At 37.7% G+C, this 18,523-nt stretch overlaps 1 protein-coding gene across 4 annotated transcripts in view; it reads right to left on the bottom strand.

Annotated features, from left to right (window-relative positions):
* Positions 1–17,598, bottom strand: part of PPP3CB (protein phosphatase 3 catalytic subunit beta) — a 44,609-nt gene extending 27,011 nt beyond the window's left edge. For all 4 annotated transcript variants that reach the window (XM_014784867.2, XM_004426977.3, XM_004426976.3 and 1 more), the window contains exons 1-5: positions 17,433–17,598; positions 6,145–6,345; positions 5,050–5,174; positions 2,150–2,261; positions 192–337 (exon numbers count right to left, since the gene is read on the bottom strand). In XM_014784867.2, coding sequence (XP_014640353.2) covers positions 192–337; positions 2,150–2,261; positions 5,050–5,174; positions 6,145–6,345; positions 17,433–17,517 — 669 coding nt within the window. In that variant the 5' untranslated portion in view covers positions 17,518–17,598. The remainder of the gene's footprint in view (positions 1–191; positions 338–2,149; positions 2,262–5,049; positions 5,175–6,144; positions 6,346–17,432) is intronic.
* Positions 17,599–18,523: the final 925 nt, after the last annotated feature.

Raw genomic sequence — 18,523 nt, 5'->3', positions numbered from 1 at the left:
ACTGTACCAACTTTAAATACTGTTCATACTACATTGCTCTGAATGGTCAGAAGATATTTCCCTAAAATATCAGTATATTAATTTTTACCATTACCTAATCTTGGCAGTGAAGAGAAGTTTGAAGCTTCTACTCTCTACACAACAAAGTACTATAAATTGGAATTAACTTTGGAACTAAAATATATACTCACTCTCCTAATATCATCCAGTGTGTGTATTTCTGGTGAAAGTCCACCATGAACACAAAGAAATTGTTGGTTTAAAAGTGCAGCAAGAGGCAGGCTATCAAAAGCTTCCATACAAGCTTCATAGACTCTTTCTGAATATTTAATTTTACCTGGAAAAATAAAAATTAAACAATTAAAAATTATATTACTAATTGATCATTTTGAAAACATATATATAAAATTGACTATTAAAACTAAGGCAAGAAAATTACAGACACAGAAAACAGCCAAGTAGTAGCCAGGGATTGAGAATGGGTGAAGGAGTAGCTATAAAAAGGCAGCAAGAGGAAATTTATTGGATGATGAAACTTTTCTGTATCATGACTGTGGTAGTGGACAGCTCTATGCATTTGTCAAACTCAGAAATAAACACCATAAAGAGCGAATTTTACTGTATACAATTTTTTTTCAAAAGGCAAGCATCCTTGCTCTATAAGAATCAACAAAGATAAGTAACATTACTGGCTTTATGAAAACAAAATATTTTCTCTCTCTAAATTTATTTCGGGTATGCAGCAGATAGTATAAAATATTACTAAAAATAAGTCAAATCTCTAAAAACAGCTCAACTCTTCACCTTCATAGGCCAAGTAAGGCAAAATTAGAACTATACTTAAAGCTGAAATAGTTTTAATATTCTAGGAGTCAGTAATCACTTCATTATTACAGGCAAGACCACTATATCACCACAAAAAAACTCAAGGCCGATTCAATTAAAAAAAAAGAAAGAAAAGAAAATATCTTATTCATATGTCGGAAGAGTAGAGTTCCTCTAATCTACAATGAATGTTTAAAATGGGCAGTGAAGCAGGAAGGCAATAGAACACAAGAAAGACAAAACTCCACCAAATGAAACTCATTTACTTCTAAGGATATATCATATACATTTCTTTGCTCCTTTATATCTTTAAATTCCTGGATATTTTATGTTTTTGGTGGGATTCTGGTGGGTGGTTTATTGATTTATCTAAGAGAAAAAAAGAGCTCAGTTCCTATTTCTTTTTAATATTGTAACATTCAAATACGAGAAAATCTATATCCAGCAATCAGAGGTTCTAAACTGGTAGTTTACCAACCGACCCGTTTTCCAGCACTGTGATTGAATAAAAATTTTAATTTGATTGCTTTTAGGTCAAGCATGCACTTTCCAGGTCTCATCTTATATTCATTTAGGTTATCTGCCTGATCCTTGAAGTTATATGAGTTTGCCACCTGTGCCATTACCCATCACTATATTTTTCTCCTTTTACTGGAAATCTTTACTAATATGATCTTTATTGGGTCATGTTTTGAGTCTCAATAATTCTGAAATTATTTCTGTTTTTAGAACTTAACTCTAAGACTTAATACAGTCATGAATATTAACAAGCACACAGCTATGAGGTGTGAAAAAAGGCCAAACACGGCTCTGTATCATATGGTTGCTTATAGCTATTAAGATTACCATTGCTATAATAATTTAAGAGAGAAATGGGATAAATGTAGGTTAAGAATTTCAATTCTTTAATAGTGCGTTTGAAATGATCTGCAATGATGACAGGACGAATAACTTGTTAAGAATCTTCTGGGAATGCCTCAATATTGGGGGACAAAGATCTCCAATGCAATAGCAACAACAATTGTTTTTTCTTTCGGTTTTTATTCTTCCTATTAGAAAAAAAAATTTTAACATTAAAACTATATACAAAACTCAAAGCTGTTCCTAAGTACATCTGTAAAAATCAAACTTAGGAAATATTGAAATGAAAATGTGAATGCCATTAAACATTAGAGAGCTCTTAACAATCTTCCTCAAAGCTTTGTATGTTTGGACATAAAATCTGTTCTTACATGTTGCACTGCAAAGTCTTCAAACTCCTACTACCCACATCACTCCAAAAGAATACTGAGGAAGTGAAAACATTTCTCATGGCAGTACTCACATTCCTGCTTAAAGGTAAAATATTCAGTAAGGTGTCTGCATTCATGGTTGCCTCTCAGAAGAAATAATGTGCTTGGGTATAGAATCTTCAGGACCCATAAATATAAGACACACTGCAAAAGAAAATGTTTCCATTGAATTTATTTTATCTTTTTGTTTAACTAAGTTGTTTGATCTTTGCTCCTTTTCCTCTAACCCTATTATCCTTACAATCTCTGTTACTCTACCGTCTTTTTCTCTTCATCCCTTACTAAAATATAAGCTCCACGAAATCAAGGACTTTGTCATCTTATTCACTTGATTCTCCACTCCTCGAAAATTACCTAGCAAATAGTAGAAGAGCAATAACACTTACTGAATGAGTGAGTCAAATAATCTGTTTAATTACTTTAGATTTACAGATTGCTGTGAAAACAATTAGCAGATTGGCCTCCTCCTTAGGTATATCAATAAATAAAATAATGATGTCAAAAATAAAGGCAACTAACATTTATTGAGTACTTACAATGTGTCAAGCGCTATATAGTTAATCCCCCTTATTTACTCCTCAAACAACCCCATGAAGTATGTAATATTTATTTATCTCTACTTTACAAATGAGGAAACTGAAGCAAAGAACTTAAGTAAGTTGTCCAATATTACAACACTTGTAAATAATTAGAGATAGGATTCTGATCCTCTGATCTTAAGCATTATGCCATACTGCCTCATGAAGGGAACAGCCATGTTTTACGTTTATTTTGTTGGTTATGACTGCTGCCTTACATAAGGTAAGTGCTTATTATCTAAACTGATTCAAAAAAAGTGCAATTTTTAAAACAAAAAGAATATTAAGGGCCAGCCCGGTGGCTTAGCGGTTAAGTGCTCGCGCTCTGCTGCTGGCGGCCCGGGTTCGGATCCCGGGCGCACACCAACGTACCGCTTCTCCTGCCATGCTGAGGCTGCGTCCCACATACAGCAACTAGAAGGATGTGCAACTATGACATACAACTATCTACTGGGGCTTTGGGGGAAAAAATAAATAAATAAATAAAATTAAAAAAAAAAAGAATATTAAAACAAACAATCCAGCAGATACTTTTTTCTAAATAGATTTAACATAAGAAACAGACTCACATTTTACTTATTCGGTTAAGAAAAAAGGAGGGACTATTTCATATGGAAATACAAAAAGCAAAAACAAATTTGATTTTTAACAAGTCAAGGTATATTGAAATGTTTATTCACACCTTCATTTTATGTACAAGAGAAAAGTAATTAAACATTAATTATATTTATTAAACTTATTAAATTCTACCTGTCCTTTTTGCTTATTTTGATTCTTTGTTATTTTCCTTTTAGAAGAATAAAATTTTAGTATTGAAAGAGTCGGCTACAAAACACTCCAATACAAGGACATATACACCAACATGCTCAGTTACCAACTAAGCTTCCTAAAATTGTTTATTTTTTGTTTTTGTCAAAGCCCCCAAACGTTTTGTGAAGAAGGGCCATTTTCTGGTTTTCTTGAAGTCTTGAGGGAAAGTTGAGAGGGCTGATGATGAAACTATGAATGGGAGGAAGAACTCCTCAGGATAATAAAATTCCTAAGGGAATTTGGGTGGACAGAGCCTTGAACCTCCTTCCCTGCTAGGAATCCTAGCATACCTCAGAAAGGAGGTTCACAACACTGGAGAAGGGGATATAAACAACAGTAACCAGCTAAGCCTTCAATACTGGGAGAGGTGGTTCAAGAGCATAGGCTTGGGGTCAGACTGCTTACCAACAATGCGACCTTGGGCAAGTTACTTAACCTCTCCAGGCCTCAGGTTCCTCATCTACAAAACGGATAAAATAACAGTACTTACCTCATAATGTTGTTGTGAGGATTAAATTAATCAAGGTGTGTTAAGTGCTTAGAACATGCTTGAAACATATTAAATGCTCAACACAAGTATCTACTGGCAGAGTTTTTACCTAGAAATTTTACCTAGGAATCTGTCCTACAGAAATAACTGGGCAAGTATGCAAAGATGTATAAATAGCATGGCTCACTGAAGCATCATTTGTAATGGCAAAAAACTGGGAACACTTAAGTGTCTAACAATAAAGAATTGATTAAATTAATTGTGGTTTGTTTATTCAATGGAATACAATGCAGCTATGAAAAATAATGCTGTAAATTTATATTTACTGACCTGGAAAGACATCACAGTATAAGGATGTATGAAAAAAGCAAGTTACAGAACAATATTATAAGATGGTCCCATTTTCATTTAAAAAAGGAAGAGAGAGAAATGCATATATTAGAAAATACAAATTGTTCTATATTTATCTAATGTAATTATATAATTAGAAAAAGTAAAAGGAGCAAAAAGAACCATCTACTGTTAAGTGATGAGCTACAGGTCATTTTAATGCCTCAAGTTTTTTAAAACAAATGGATACTTTCAGAATACACAAAGATTCCATATGATATACTTGGGTCTTAATAGCTACAGAAGGAGGGATAGAAGCACTAGGGTTTAAGCAATAAAAGCACTAAATATGCTTTAATCAGAGACAGTTCAATTAATCTTTTGACACATGGGTTAATGCCTTTAGGGGCAAGAGAGATAAATAGCACTAGCTCCTTAGGGCCACTAGATAACAAAGCAATGAAGACCCCTTGGTTTGCTTATAATTTTCACTGGGAAAAATGGCAATTCTAATTATATAAACAGAGTAATACAAGAAAAATTAATAGAATAGTTTCAAAGACAGAAGAGGAATAAATAGTAGCTTTACTTAAAAACTTCAGAATATGCAGAGTATTAAAAAGAACCCAATATACATACTTTAAGGAACTTATTTTACTAGAAATTAATGGAAATCATATGATAATACTTAAAAGCAAATCAAATGACAGTATATGATTATTACCTCTATACTAAAATAACCTCTGTCCACATAATCACCAAGAAAAAGGTATCGTGTATTAGCAGGTGATCCTCCTACTTCAAAAAGTTTCATCAGATCAAAAAATTGGCCATGGATGTCACCACACACTGAAACAAGAAAATTATTAGATATGAAAAAAAAAACTTCTAAAATAATAAATTTTACTTAAATTCTAATTTCTTTTACATAAGAGAGAGTGTAAGTTCTATCAAGAAACATCTGAGAAGGAAGTCGTCTATGAAGAGTCATGATAGGGATGATGTGTACCCAAGTGTTCATGTGCTCAAGATTTAGAACAAGATATAATAAAAAATAATGAAACTTGTAGTCAGTGACAAAATTTTCATCTACATTTATAAAGCTCCTCTTTAGGAAGCCAAGCATGCGTGTCTTAGGATGACAAAATGGTAACGGTGGCAGTAAAATCTCCATTCTAACTCAATACTTTCTGTTCACGTGTGTGTGTGCGCGCGCACGTGTGTGTGTAAGATTAGCCCTGAGCTAACATCTGTTGCCAATCCTCCTCTTTCTGCTGAGGAAGACTGGCCTTGGGCTAACATCCGTGCCCATCTTCTTCTACTTGATATGTGAGATGCCTGCCACAGCATGGCTTGATAAGCGGTACATAGGTCTGCACCTGGGATCCGAACCTGGGAACCCCAGGCCCCCGAAGCGGAGTATGCAAACTTAACCACTATGCCACCAGGCCAGCCCCTTCTGTTGACTTTTAAATGATCATCTTTGGTATCTGATATGACATTGAGGTATTTGCCCCTAATGATGGAAAGCAAAGTAAATAAGTAAGTGTTGAATCAAACTGAATTGTGGCCAACACAACTGATGAAACATTCACAAAAGCATATTAGACTAACTTCTGCACTCAGATTATTTAAGATCAAGTTTATTCACTGAAAACAGGCAAAAACTGAAAAAAACTACAGAAAATAATTTGGAAATTCAAGATAATGTCCATGTAATATTAATTTACTATACAATATGATTGAAAACAGCTTCATATCCAGGCAACTAAATAATGGCGTAATAAAAAAATAATATCCAAAACATAAATAGGTGTACCTGTAATTGGAGCTTCTACTTCTATCATGGTTTTCTCTCTCCGAAGGATGGCAGCACCCTCATTGATAATTCTAAGTGCAATTTCTTCATCTACCCGACCTTCTTTTACCAAGTGGTTCTTCAGAACATCAACCCTGGGTATCCCATCCATATCAAATACTTCTTCAGACGTCAAGCGATGTGTTGGGGGGAAAGGTACAGCTGCAATTTTTTTTTAATTAATAAAAGAAATCACTATTAATACATTAACATAAAAACTAATCAATGGACCTAGGTAAATAAGAGTAAAAACTGAACAAATGGAGTTTTTGTTCTTCATTTATTGGATAGAGGAGTTAATTTTTAACAATTTTTTTTTAAGTAATCAAATTATACTTCTTTTTATTAATCTACATATAACAGTCTTTTGTTGAGAATTATTAGAGAAACGAATTGTCTCACAAAATTAAAAGTTCTTTCAAAATAACTAAAGCATTTTTCTTTAAGCCAAAACATTTTTTGGCAGAACTCTCGAAACATTATATTCTTCACCTTAAACGAAGTACAATAAATATAACTTAATACCACATAAGGCTGAGCAGAAAGAAATCCCAAATATAAGGTGATCCACCACGTTCCTAATAAGAATATAAAAACAATGTTTTCTGGCCAACTTGAACAGAAATTTTTAGGGATATAAAGATTTATTTATTTATTTTCACCCCAAAGCCCCAGTAGATAGTTGTATGTCATAGCTGCACATCCCTCCAGTCGCTGCACGTGGGACACGGCCCCAGCGTGGCCGGAGAAGCGGTGCGTCCGTGCGCGCCCGGGATCCGAACCCGGGCCGCCAGCATCAGAGAGCACGCACTCAACCGCTAAGCCACAGGGCCGGCCCTAGGGATATAGATAAAACAGCCAAATGCTTACTTATGAAATTTAAATTAATTTAGATGCATATACAGATTTAAAATAATATTAATAAATCATGACAATTTTAAATATTGCTTTTTCTCCTACCTTCATGTTTCATAAAACATTTTCATTCAAAATCTTTATGCATATCTTCAACATCAGTGTATTCCTTATCATCAAAGTCACTTTTTGAGTCATCTAACACATTTCTCAAAAGCAAATCATCTTCACTTCCATTTAAGTTGTTTGAGATACAGCACTCTTTGAATACATGTAAAATGCTATCACTGTAAATTTATCCTAAGCCACAGTTCCCATCTGTCTAACTACTGAAATAGTGGGCCTTTATACTCCTGTAGTATATATTTATGAATTCCACAAGTAATCACCAACAGCACTATTTTAAACTGATGTTTGTTAAAACGGAATGGAAAACAGGAAGGTCTATTTTCAATGGTGTCTAGCACAATTTTGAGGTCATATACCTAGGAAAAATGACTATGTATCTGTTAAATTTATTTTATTCCTTTTTTACTGAATCCAACAAGTGACCTCTTTAAGCATTCAAAATCAGCTTGGATTGAAGTAGTTTTAGGCTCTTTACCAAATAGTACTTTGTTTTTCAAAATAAGATGGCAAGAGAGAAATTTATAGTAAGTCTACATACAGACTCAAATGTAAGGCAGCTCCCTCTTTTCTCTATAAAATTGTTTTAGAAAAAACTCATTTTATAGTCAGGCATACAGTATATAGTATTTTCTGGATGTTTCAGGGTGATCACTGTGATTACCAAATATTATATAGAAGACTGGAAATTTACAGGACCAAATGCTTCTTCACATTTCAACTTAAAGTAATTCAGAACAGGGGGCTGGATTAGAATTATATCAATTACCTAAGAAAGAATAATAAATAACCACGTTCTTGTAACAGGAAAAAAAAATAGGAAGAACTCAATCCTTTACAAGTGAGATAAGAACTAAGGCAGAGGGATGGCAACAATTTCTAAAAGACTTTGAAATCACCAACCCCTCTTGCTTTCTTCTTTTTTTGATACTTAGTAAAACAAAACTTGAACTTGCTTCTTTTCCCTTCATTAGAACACATTTATGCCATTACTTTTTACTACATCTAGAATAAGGCATTAAAATACAGTTTGTTCTCCCAAACACAGTATGTCTAGATTGTAATAAAATAAAAGCCTCTGTTAAAGTATGTTTTTCTCCAAAGATTAAACAAACCATTATACATGCTATAACCAAATTTGCCTCCATCAGTAAACCAATTGTTTAAAAACTACAGAATTTAATAACTGATTACTAAGTAAATCACAAGTTACTTTGGGGACATCATAAAAATAAGAAGTTTAAATATCTCTTAAATACAAATTTCTGAGATCAAGTAGAATCATGCTTTTCTCATCAGGCCAAGAGAATTTTTTCATTACTCAAGAAAAGAGATATTGTTTAAGACGCTGCACTCTAGATTCTGTACACTTCCTAATAATCAACAACATAATTCCACTAATGATTGAATTTTGTTCAAAATACAAGAACTTCCTAAAAACCCATGTGGAAGATTACCGCCTATCTCCTCCCACTCAGCCAGTCACCAGTGATACTGCATGTTTTCACACATATTGTGAATGCTCCACTGCAAGCCACACCGAGGAGTGCGAGGTATTGCCCCCTCTTTGACCAAGAGCCGGAATGTCTTTTTTCATCTGGAAAAAAATATAAACTGCCTCCATGCCCATGGGTAAGTTATCTATAGACTTATACTTTTCTACTTCTTTTTCAACTCAAGGAATACTTTTACATTTCAAGACCAGCTGGGATACTTTTTAAGGAATGGGTACAGGTTGAAGGGTGAAGAAATGCCACCAGAGATAAAAGTAGATGGAAACTATAGATCAGTGTTCTAACAACACAACACTGAAAGTGGAGAATAGGAAGTTTCAAAAGAATACGTTTTACTATATCAGTAAATAAGAAAATAAGAGGGAAAAGGCATGTGTTCTTTGACAGCTGGAGAAAAGTGATCTGACCAGGCAAAAGAAAGCTGACCAAATAGCATTTGGCCTAATAGGGGGTTAATTATTGATCCTGTTGGTCAATAGAGGGTTAAATTTTTTCATCAAAACTTAATATTCTCAGCTACTACTTTGTTTTGCAACTCCTAAGACATTTTAAAGCATTTCCATCTATTTTCAGGTTTTTTAAAGGTTTTCTTTTTTATTTCCAATTCATCTTCAGCCAATTATTCCTGCTCTTCTAGGGTTTTCTTCCTATACATCATTTCTTATTATTTTCAGACTATTTTTCCTCCTCTTCTATATTTGTAATAGGGAAAACCCAGAACATAAATGTATGTAAATGTGGGCCAGCCCCGTGGCTTAGCGGTTAAGTGCGTGCGCTCCGCTGCTGGTGGCCCGGGTTCGGATCCCGGGTGCGCACCGACACACCACTTCTCCGGCCATGCTGAGGCCGCGTCCCACATACAGCAACTAGAAGGATGTGCGGCTATGACATACAACTATCTACTTGGGCTTTGAGAGAAAAAATAAATAAATAAAATAAAAAAAAAAAAAGAACACTTTAAAAAAATAAAATAAAAAAATAAATGTATGTAAATGTAATGCAAATGGTCAGCAACTGAAATGGCTAAAATGGAGGATTGACTGGCACAACCTAAAGAGCTACAAAATCACCTCAAATCACGAAGTTTCCAACACGAGAAAACTTGATTTGGTAGTATTCATTTTGACCAAACTGTTTTGTTGAAAATTTTCCTTTAACCCAAATTTTGGCATGAAGGGCATACCTGTATAGTAATCAATAACATTCACAAGGTATTTTCATTCAGGTTTAATGCATGGTGGCTAAAAAACAAGGCCTAAAAAAAGTTTTTATTTGGGAGGTTGGAAAAATAAACTAGGGACACAGATTGATCAGGGACGGGGGGAGGGGCAGAGATCTTACTTTTTCTATTACTGGGTAAGGAATTCTGGGAATTAAATAATCCTGGTTCCCCACCTCTAAGCAAAGGCTGCAAACTATTAACCCCATGAGGCCTCCAACACCAACTGAGGTGCAGCCTGTGCCAAATGAACAACTTTACTCCAAAGTATCATTCAGATGCCTGTGCTTCTCATCACTGCCATACTGGCAACTGTCCAAAATAAAGTCCCTCCTGTCATCTATACTTCTGAATTTTTCTCTTTATTTCTTTTACTCACACCATGCCATCCTCTGGCTGTTGTCCCTCCCAATCCTTTTCACTGAGGCCTCCAGAACTTCCATGATAAAATTAAACAAAAAAAAAATCCACCCCTCTCCCCCACACACACACTTTTAGCTCTTCACAGAATGCCGTCTTCATCTCTCTAGCTTAAGTAGACCTTAGCTCCCCTGAAGGACACTTCTCAAATACTTTTTTCAAAGTGGACGCAGCTCATTTTTCCACACTCCACTACTCCCAGCAGAGAAGGCTTTAGTCTTCTTTTAGTTCCCCATTACCACTTCCAACATAATCATTCCACTGATGAAAAAAATGTCCCCTCCTTTGAGGTCCCTGCCATCTACTAAACTTCTAGTCATCTCTCACATGAAACTCAGGTGCCTGGCTTGCAAGACTTCTCCAATTCTTGGATGAGTTAGCTTCTAAACCTGGGTACTAAGTATAAAATCATCAAAATGGCCCAGTGCTACTACAAATTCATGATCTCCAACTTAGTTGGTCATTGGCACTTCCCAGCAATCCTATTAAATATTCGAGTCTGTGCCCTCTCCCAGTCTCCTCAGTGGAAATTTCAAATGGTCACCTCTTTCTTGAGCCCTTCACTCACTTTATCTCTTACTCAGTAATCAACTTTGCATCTAACTTCAGAGAAAATAGAGGCCTTCAGACCAAACTTCACTTTCTTGCCCCTCCCCATCCACATCTATGCTAATATCCATCTTTACATTTCCTCCTATCTCAGGGAAGAGGTATTCTTCCTATCCAAAACTAAACATTCTGTGCTCTGAATCCCACTCCCCCAACCTCTTAACTTCAATCACCCTCCCCACCCCACCATGGCCCTATTCTGTTTCTTCTGCCTCTGATTCTCCATTGGGTCTTTCCTTTGAGCAAGTAAACATACCTAAGTATCTACGATCTTAAAAACAACCTAAACAAGTAACTCTCTTACTCCTCATCCCTGTTTCTGCCACACATATCCCTTACTTTGACAACTAAGCTTCTTCAAAGAGTAATCTACAATGGATATCTTCATTTTCTCATTTTTTGTCTATTTTCCTCAATCCCTTTATCGGGCTTCTGCTCTATTCCTCCACTTTATAACTCTCTCCTCTCTTGGGTTCTTGAAATCACTCATCTGGTTTTCTCTTACTTCTCTGGTCATACCTGATTGGCCTATTTCCACGGACTTCTAGTCCTTTTCCTGATCCTTAAATGTGCGTGTCCTAGGCTTCTGTTCTTGCCCTCCTACCACACTACTCTGAATTAGTGATCTCACTCATACCCACAGCTTCAACTAAAATCTACATTTTGAGGACTCCCACATATGTAGATTGCTCAGTCCAGACCCCACCCCTAAACTCCAGATCCTCATTAAATTATCAAGTATCTCCATTTGGATGGTCCACAGATATTTCAAACTTAATATGTCCAAAATTTAATGTATGATCTTCCCCTCTAAACCATTACCAATACAGTTACCCATCTGGGAATTATCCTAGAAGTCTCTTTCTTCCTCACCCTACACGGCCAATAGGTCCTAAATAATTCTCTGATCTGTTTTTGTCCCTTTGGTCCTGAGACACCGAATAAGGATTTTTTTTTTTCCTAAAATTTTTACAATCTTTTCAATTTTTCCCATGCTCTACAATACTCAGAATACTCTTTCTAAAATTCAAATCTCAACATTATCCTTTTTCAAGACTGACCTCATTTTTATATAAAATCCAAATTCTTTATCTTAACATGGCATACAAGATCCCTTGTGATCTGACCCTTGCCTACATTTCCAACCCTCATCTTTTGCCACTGCCCCACATTCCAGACACATCCTATACTCCAGACACTTTATTTTCATTTTTCAAATTACATCACTTTTCAAAATCTCTGTACTTTGCACACCCTATTGTTTGGGGGTACGCTACTCCCATCTTTTGCCTAACTTCTTGTTCTTAAGCCTCATTTCAGTGTTCCAATTCTTGAAAACTTTTCCTGATGTCCCCAGACTAGGTTAATGATGCCCCCTCCTTTGTGGTCCCATAGCATTGCATATGATACACAGGTATATCATGGCACTTACCAACTGCACTGTAAATATCCGTCTCCCCCACAAGCTTATGAGCTCCTTGAAGGGAGGGGGCTATTTCTTTAATCTCTACATACCCAGTGATTAGAACATAGGTACTAATGAATGTTTACTGAATTAATAATATATTAGTTATAGGGGCCGGCCCCGTGGCTTAGCGGTTAAGTGCACGCCCTCTGCTACTGGCGGCCCGGGTTCGGATCCCAGGCGCGCACTGACGCACCGCTTCTCCGGCCATGCTGAGGCCGCGTCCCACATACCGCAACTAGAAGGATGTACGACTATGACATACTATCTACTGGGGCTTTGGGGGGAAAAAAAAAAAATATATATATATATATATTAGTTATAGTTTCTAAAATACTTGTATATCTTGACACTAATTTATGTAGCAATGACAATATATTTAGACAATATATTTCTGGAGAAATCCTACTCATCCTTCAAGGCCCACCTCAAAACATAATCCTCTCAGTATGCTTTCTCTCCAAGTAAGATAGTTAATTCCTTCTTTATAGCTCCAATAACACTTTGTACCTAACTCAATATACTATTTATTTGTAATGTCTCCCGCACTAAACTGCCAGCACTCCAAGAGAATCTACGTTACTTGACATATCTAACTCAATTCTGTATCCCCAATGCTTAGTATAATGCCTGGTACAAAGCAGGTACTTAATAAATGTTGCACAAACAAATGTTCCCAATCCTCTGCCTATTTGAATCCTACCCATCCTTCAAGGCCTCTTTCCTCCTACACAAACCCTTGCTAGACCATTCCAGTCCAGAGTCATCACTACCTCCTTTGAACCCAAACAACTCATTGGTTCTGCCAATTATCTGGCATTAATTACACCCATCCTTATGACATATATAATTAACTTTTAATAAGTACTTATTTCCCCAAGGACCAAGAGTGTATTTTATCTTTTATAAAGTCTGTTGTCTCCCTACAGTTTTTAGCATACAGCAGGCACTTAATAAATATTTACTATTTGATTACTTTGATGTTCCAAAATAAATTGTACACACCATACAAAAATGCCCAATTAGCTTCAGCTTATTTCATCTCTGTGTATAAACATTTTTATAATGAAATGAAGTCATATAATCGGCACTAAAACACACCTCATTTAATAAACTAAGGTTCTTTTCACCAAACTTTTCCTTACAACTCTTGCCAATTCATTCAATAGCTCTGGAACCTGAAGCTTTTGCCTCCCTACTGAGGAGCTGCATTTCCTCCTTGGCATTTTCTTTCTAACATGACTTGTTACCAGCGTTCTCTCCCCCACCCCTCTTCACTCACACACACACACACACACACTATGTTCCTTTGCTTTCTCTAGGAACATGGTACTGAAGATTTATTTTAGTATGCTTAACAGTTTAATGGAGATGGGAAGAAAAAGAAAAATCATTTTGAAGAGTTATCTTTTTAAATAGTTAGGTCCACAAAATAGATTTTGTAAACAAAAATTAAAATTCAAGTTGCTGGGCCGGCGCCATGGCTTAGTGGTTAAGTGCGCGCGCTCCGCGCTCCGCTGCTGGCAGCCCAGGTTCGGATCCCGGGCGTGCACCGACGCACCACTTCTCCGGCCATGCTGAGGCCGCATCCCACATACAGCAACTAGAAGGATGTGCAGCTATGACGTACAACTATCTACTGGGGCTTTGGGGGAAAAAATAAATAAAAATAAATAAAAAATAAAAAAATTCAAGTTGCTTTAAAATATAATGAAATAAAACTTGCAAGAAACACTGAAGTAGCTATGTGACCCCAAGACCTATGTGGGTCATCTAAAAATCTATAAAGAAAATAAGCAATCCTAATAAAGCTAAGATACCGGAAAACACTTGAGCCAAATGACCTCGGATTTATAAGCAGAGCAGCTGGCAACAGAACCTAAGTGAATCATAAAGCTGCCTATCAGAAATATACCAGCTTAAAAACTTAAAACACACACACACTTTGGCATTTTGGTTCAAGTCTGATCATTTAAAAGATAAGGTTAATATAACCTAGGAAATAAAGAAAATAGATTGAATGCAAAAGAGAGTGAGTCTCAAAAAAAAAAAAAAAAAAAAAAAGAGAATGAGTCACATTGTGGGTGCTAAAATGAACATATAAACAATGCCCTCTAAGTGATAAAGGTGAATTTTTGTAACAAGACTAACAAATTCAATAATCTCAGGAGACAATCTAGTTTTACAAATCTGGGACCTCATCTATACAGCAAAAAGTAAATTTTAAAAGTATCTGGAAAGAAAAAGAAATAACTGGACAATTCAGGTCAAGTAATTTTCAGGGAGGGAGGATAGAGAGCCATACACATAAATTCAGGGTTTTATGCTTTAATTACCCATGCCAATTTCGCTGTCATGGCAGTAAGGCACTTATGCAGATACAGGTAGCTGTGTTTCCTAGTTTGTTTCTGTTTTCTTATTTCCAATTTCTTAGCTAAAGAATAGAAAAATGCTTAACAGAAAATAGTTAAAAGGTCATACTATCTCACCTAAACCACTTGGGCTACATCAACTTTCAAACAAAAAAATCTGACCTGAGCCAGCAGCTGGAGAAGGGTCAGAACTGAATTTGCTTTAACTAATCATGAAACCTAATCACCCATAATCAGTGATATGCAATTACACTAATAATTTCAATGAAGAACTAATTACATTTATACATGAATCACCTACAGTATTCCAAGATCTCAAACTTCACATGAAGTGAATTTCAGGCATCTGATATTAAACACAGAAAGATCTATACCCCCTTCAAAACCTATGAGAGCATAAAATATAGGTCTCTGACTAGGACTATAAGAGCATAAGGAAATAAGGAAAAGTTTCAGGGGAGTAAAAGCCTACTTGTACTCAATGCCAACGATGGTCTCCATAACACTACTACTATGAAATGGTACAGATGCAAAACAAGCACATACTGGACTTAAATCTGGATTTTAACAATTTAAACAAATTGAACTAGCACTGTGGTCATATATCTTCAGGCAATGGTGTTCTCCATCATCAAATGTAACATTATGGTGCAATAACTGAATGAGGAAGCCAAGAAACAGGCCTGAAGATGAAATCTAAAAGTGGATTTCCGGATGAAAGGAGAATTTCCCAGTAACTTTCGAGGAGGCCAGAGATGAAACTCCATGAGCAGTGCAAACCAGTCTGTTGCACACCATCTCTAAACATGTAATCCACATCAGGGATTCTAACTGGCTAACAAATTCCATGAAGAAATGAAACTTGTCTTGATGAAGAATATACTACCAAGCACATGAGATCTTATATCCATGAGCTCTATTTAACTATAATTTTCTACACCGACATGCTCCTTTCCTATTTACCTAAATCAAATGACTTTTATTCCATACCAACAAACTGCAAATATGACTATGTTTTGGATTCACAACTCACCCCTAAGGAATATGTCTTATGCTTGGAATCCTTTTACTGTATTAAAGCAGTACAGGGAAAACATTACCATATATATAAGAAACAAAAAGATTCACAAGCATAAGGATAGCATAGACCCATTGTTCAGGAATGTGACTGGTTGTAGCATCTAATAGTATGGTGAAAAGTGCCCAGGGAAATGAACATCTGACATAGATATATAGTCAGAAAATGAAAAGACAGCCCTTGTCTCCTGTTCCCATGCCCACAAAACTCTAGGGTTTCATGCCAGGATGAATTTCTGAACCACCAATCTTTTTTTTTCTCTTTTTAAAAAGATTTCTCAGGACAAAGATTCCATAAACTCTTTATTCAGCTCATTCCAATGTCTAACCCAACTGGATATACTACTAACTTTCAAAGATTATCTACATAAGCCTGGATACAAATTAGTGTATTAAACTAGGCTCAAATTGAAAAATTAAAATTAAAAAACACAAAGGAAAAAGTTTTTCTTGTTTTTAAATATTTTAATAGAAACATATCTGGTCAGATTTCAAAAACTGGTCTAACAGTGTTTAAACATTGTGCCAGTGTATTTGAGAAGCTAAATAAAAAAAAATAAAACAAAAGTATCTATCTTCCAAAAACAAAGGTAATACAACAAAGAAAACTTTATTCTAAAATGATTTCAATTTATTAACCAAGCTACATGGTAAAGAAAAATCATTTCAAATTGTTTTTCACCTCCACAGCACTGAAGTTGATGGGCTCTCTCACAGAACATGGAAATCATAGGCAACTCTCAATTTCTCTATTTTAAATTAATCTGTTGACCTGTTGTCGGTAAACATCCATAAATTCTGCCCCAGATGAGAAATATATAACTTTTTCTTTTAGGAGGAGTGTGTGGGTGTGTGTTTGCAAGGGAGGGGTAACCCCTTTTGGCCTTTGACCAAACAGTGTTGACGGTTTTCTAAGCAAATGCTTCTTCCTATCCACGAGGTTTTTTTTTTTTTCCCTTTTATGCTGCCTTTCTCCATCTATTGTGGAATTAAAGCCGGAGCCTTCAAATCCTGCCTCATGCCTTCACCTTTGTCCAATCTCATATGGTTCCCCCAATTTCCGCGCGGGGTGACACCTGAGGGCCGAGCGCGAACTCCCGTGGCTGGCGCTAACTAGGCGCGAATAAGGCGGACGGCTGTCACTGGGGAGCAGGCGTGGGCCAAAGCCGAGGTGCTTTCTCACTGCTCATCGCCCGGCCCCGCGTGGCTGAAGGTCTCCGAGCCCCTCGCTCTGCTCCGGCAAGCCAGGCGTGCAGCTGTCGCGGAGCAGGAAGCTAATCGCGGCCTCTGGGCCGCTTTGACAGGCCGAGCAGGAAAAGAAAGGGGCTCACTGCGGCCAGTAGCCTCACCCCTTCAGCTAGGAGACCTCAAGAACGAAACCCCCGCCCCGGCCAGAAGGCAAGCGAGAGACCGCGGAGCCGCTGCCACCGACTCAGCCCAGCCCAGCAGGGGCCCGCCCAGGGGCCACTCCCCAAGGGAGGCAGCCAGTCACTCGCCCGCCCTTCCGGGCCCGCTCCGGAGGGGACGGTCTCCCGCCCGCCCTCACACACAGCTTCTCAGGCCAGGCCCCCAGGGCTTCGTCCACCTCTCACCTTTGACGACGCGGTCAGCCCCAGGAGGGGGCGGCGGGGGCGGGGGTGGGGGCGGTGCAGCCCGGGCCGGCTCCGGGGCGGCCATGCTGGGCCCGGGGCTCGGCTAGGCGCTGGGCCGGGCGGGGTTGGGGGCGGGGGCGGCGGCTACTAGAGCCAAGCGGCGGCGCCGCCGGGGAACATGGCGGACCCTCTTTCCCTACAGAGGGGCTAAGACCGGCATGCACCGCGCGTGCGGGGGCGGGGGCGGGGCAGGCTCTAGGGACTTGGGCAAAATTACTGAGGCTAGTAGGAGAGAAACAGGACGAGGCCAAGGGATCAGGTTAAAATTCTGGGCAGGCAGAAAGAAAAGAGTGAGGAGAGAGGGCTGTCTGTAGCTAGTTGCTGCGGTGAATGAGTGATAGAAAACATGACACCGGCTCTCCTGGAGCTCCAAGTAAGAGGGGGAGACGTGATCAAACCTCAGAATCTCCTACTAATAGAGAAACAAATGTGTAACAATTTGGCTATCAGATCTGGGTAATTTGGTTGGTAAGGGACAGGAGAATAGAGGAAGCATTGTAGGTTCTAGAGCAGAAGTGACCGTTCAGACGGGAGTTTGAGAGAGAATCTGGCCCTTGTCTTTAGAGCCTGGAATTGTCAAGAGTCTGAAGGCATGGAGTAAGAATGCAGGTGGAGCAGACTAGCTCCAAGGGTTAAGAATCAAAACAGGTAAGGGGAAAGGAAGGGATGACACCATGAGATGTTCAAAGAGTCTACAGAATTCACTAGGAAAGGGCACAGCCTCCCTCTTGATTCATTCAGAAAATAGAGATTTGGAAGGCAGAGGAGTAAATGGGGCATTGGAAATTAGTTCCACATACAGCATCTGGGCCCAGGTGACTTATGGAACCTTTATAGGGAGGGACATTCATGCGGAAGGGGGTAGTGGGACAAGAACTGACTATTCAATCAATAATTATTAGAAGAGTGTATGACACCAGATGTACTGAATCATGGACAGATGGACTGGTCTCTACCAGTGTATCCACTAAGATCTATATATCTTGATGGCATTGGATCTAAGTGGGATGGAGTGAAAAATTCTGTTCATA

This window comes from Ceratotherium simum, chromosome 6, assembly GCF_057802395.1.
Source record: "Ceratotherium simum simum isolate JZ-2026a chromosome 6, ASM5780239v1, whole genome shotgun sequence".
Taxonomy (NCBI): domain Eukaryota; kingdom Metazoa; phylum Chordata; class Mammalia; order Perissodactyla; family Rhinocerotidae; genus Ceratotherium; species Ceratotherium simum.
This window is presented reverse-complemented; position numbering and strand designations above follow the sequence as displayed.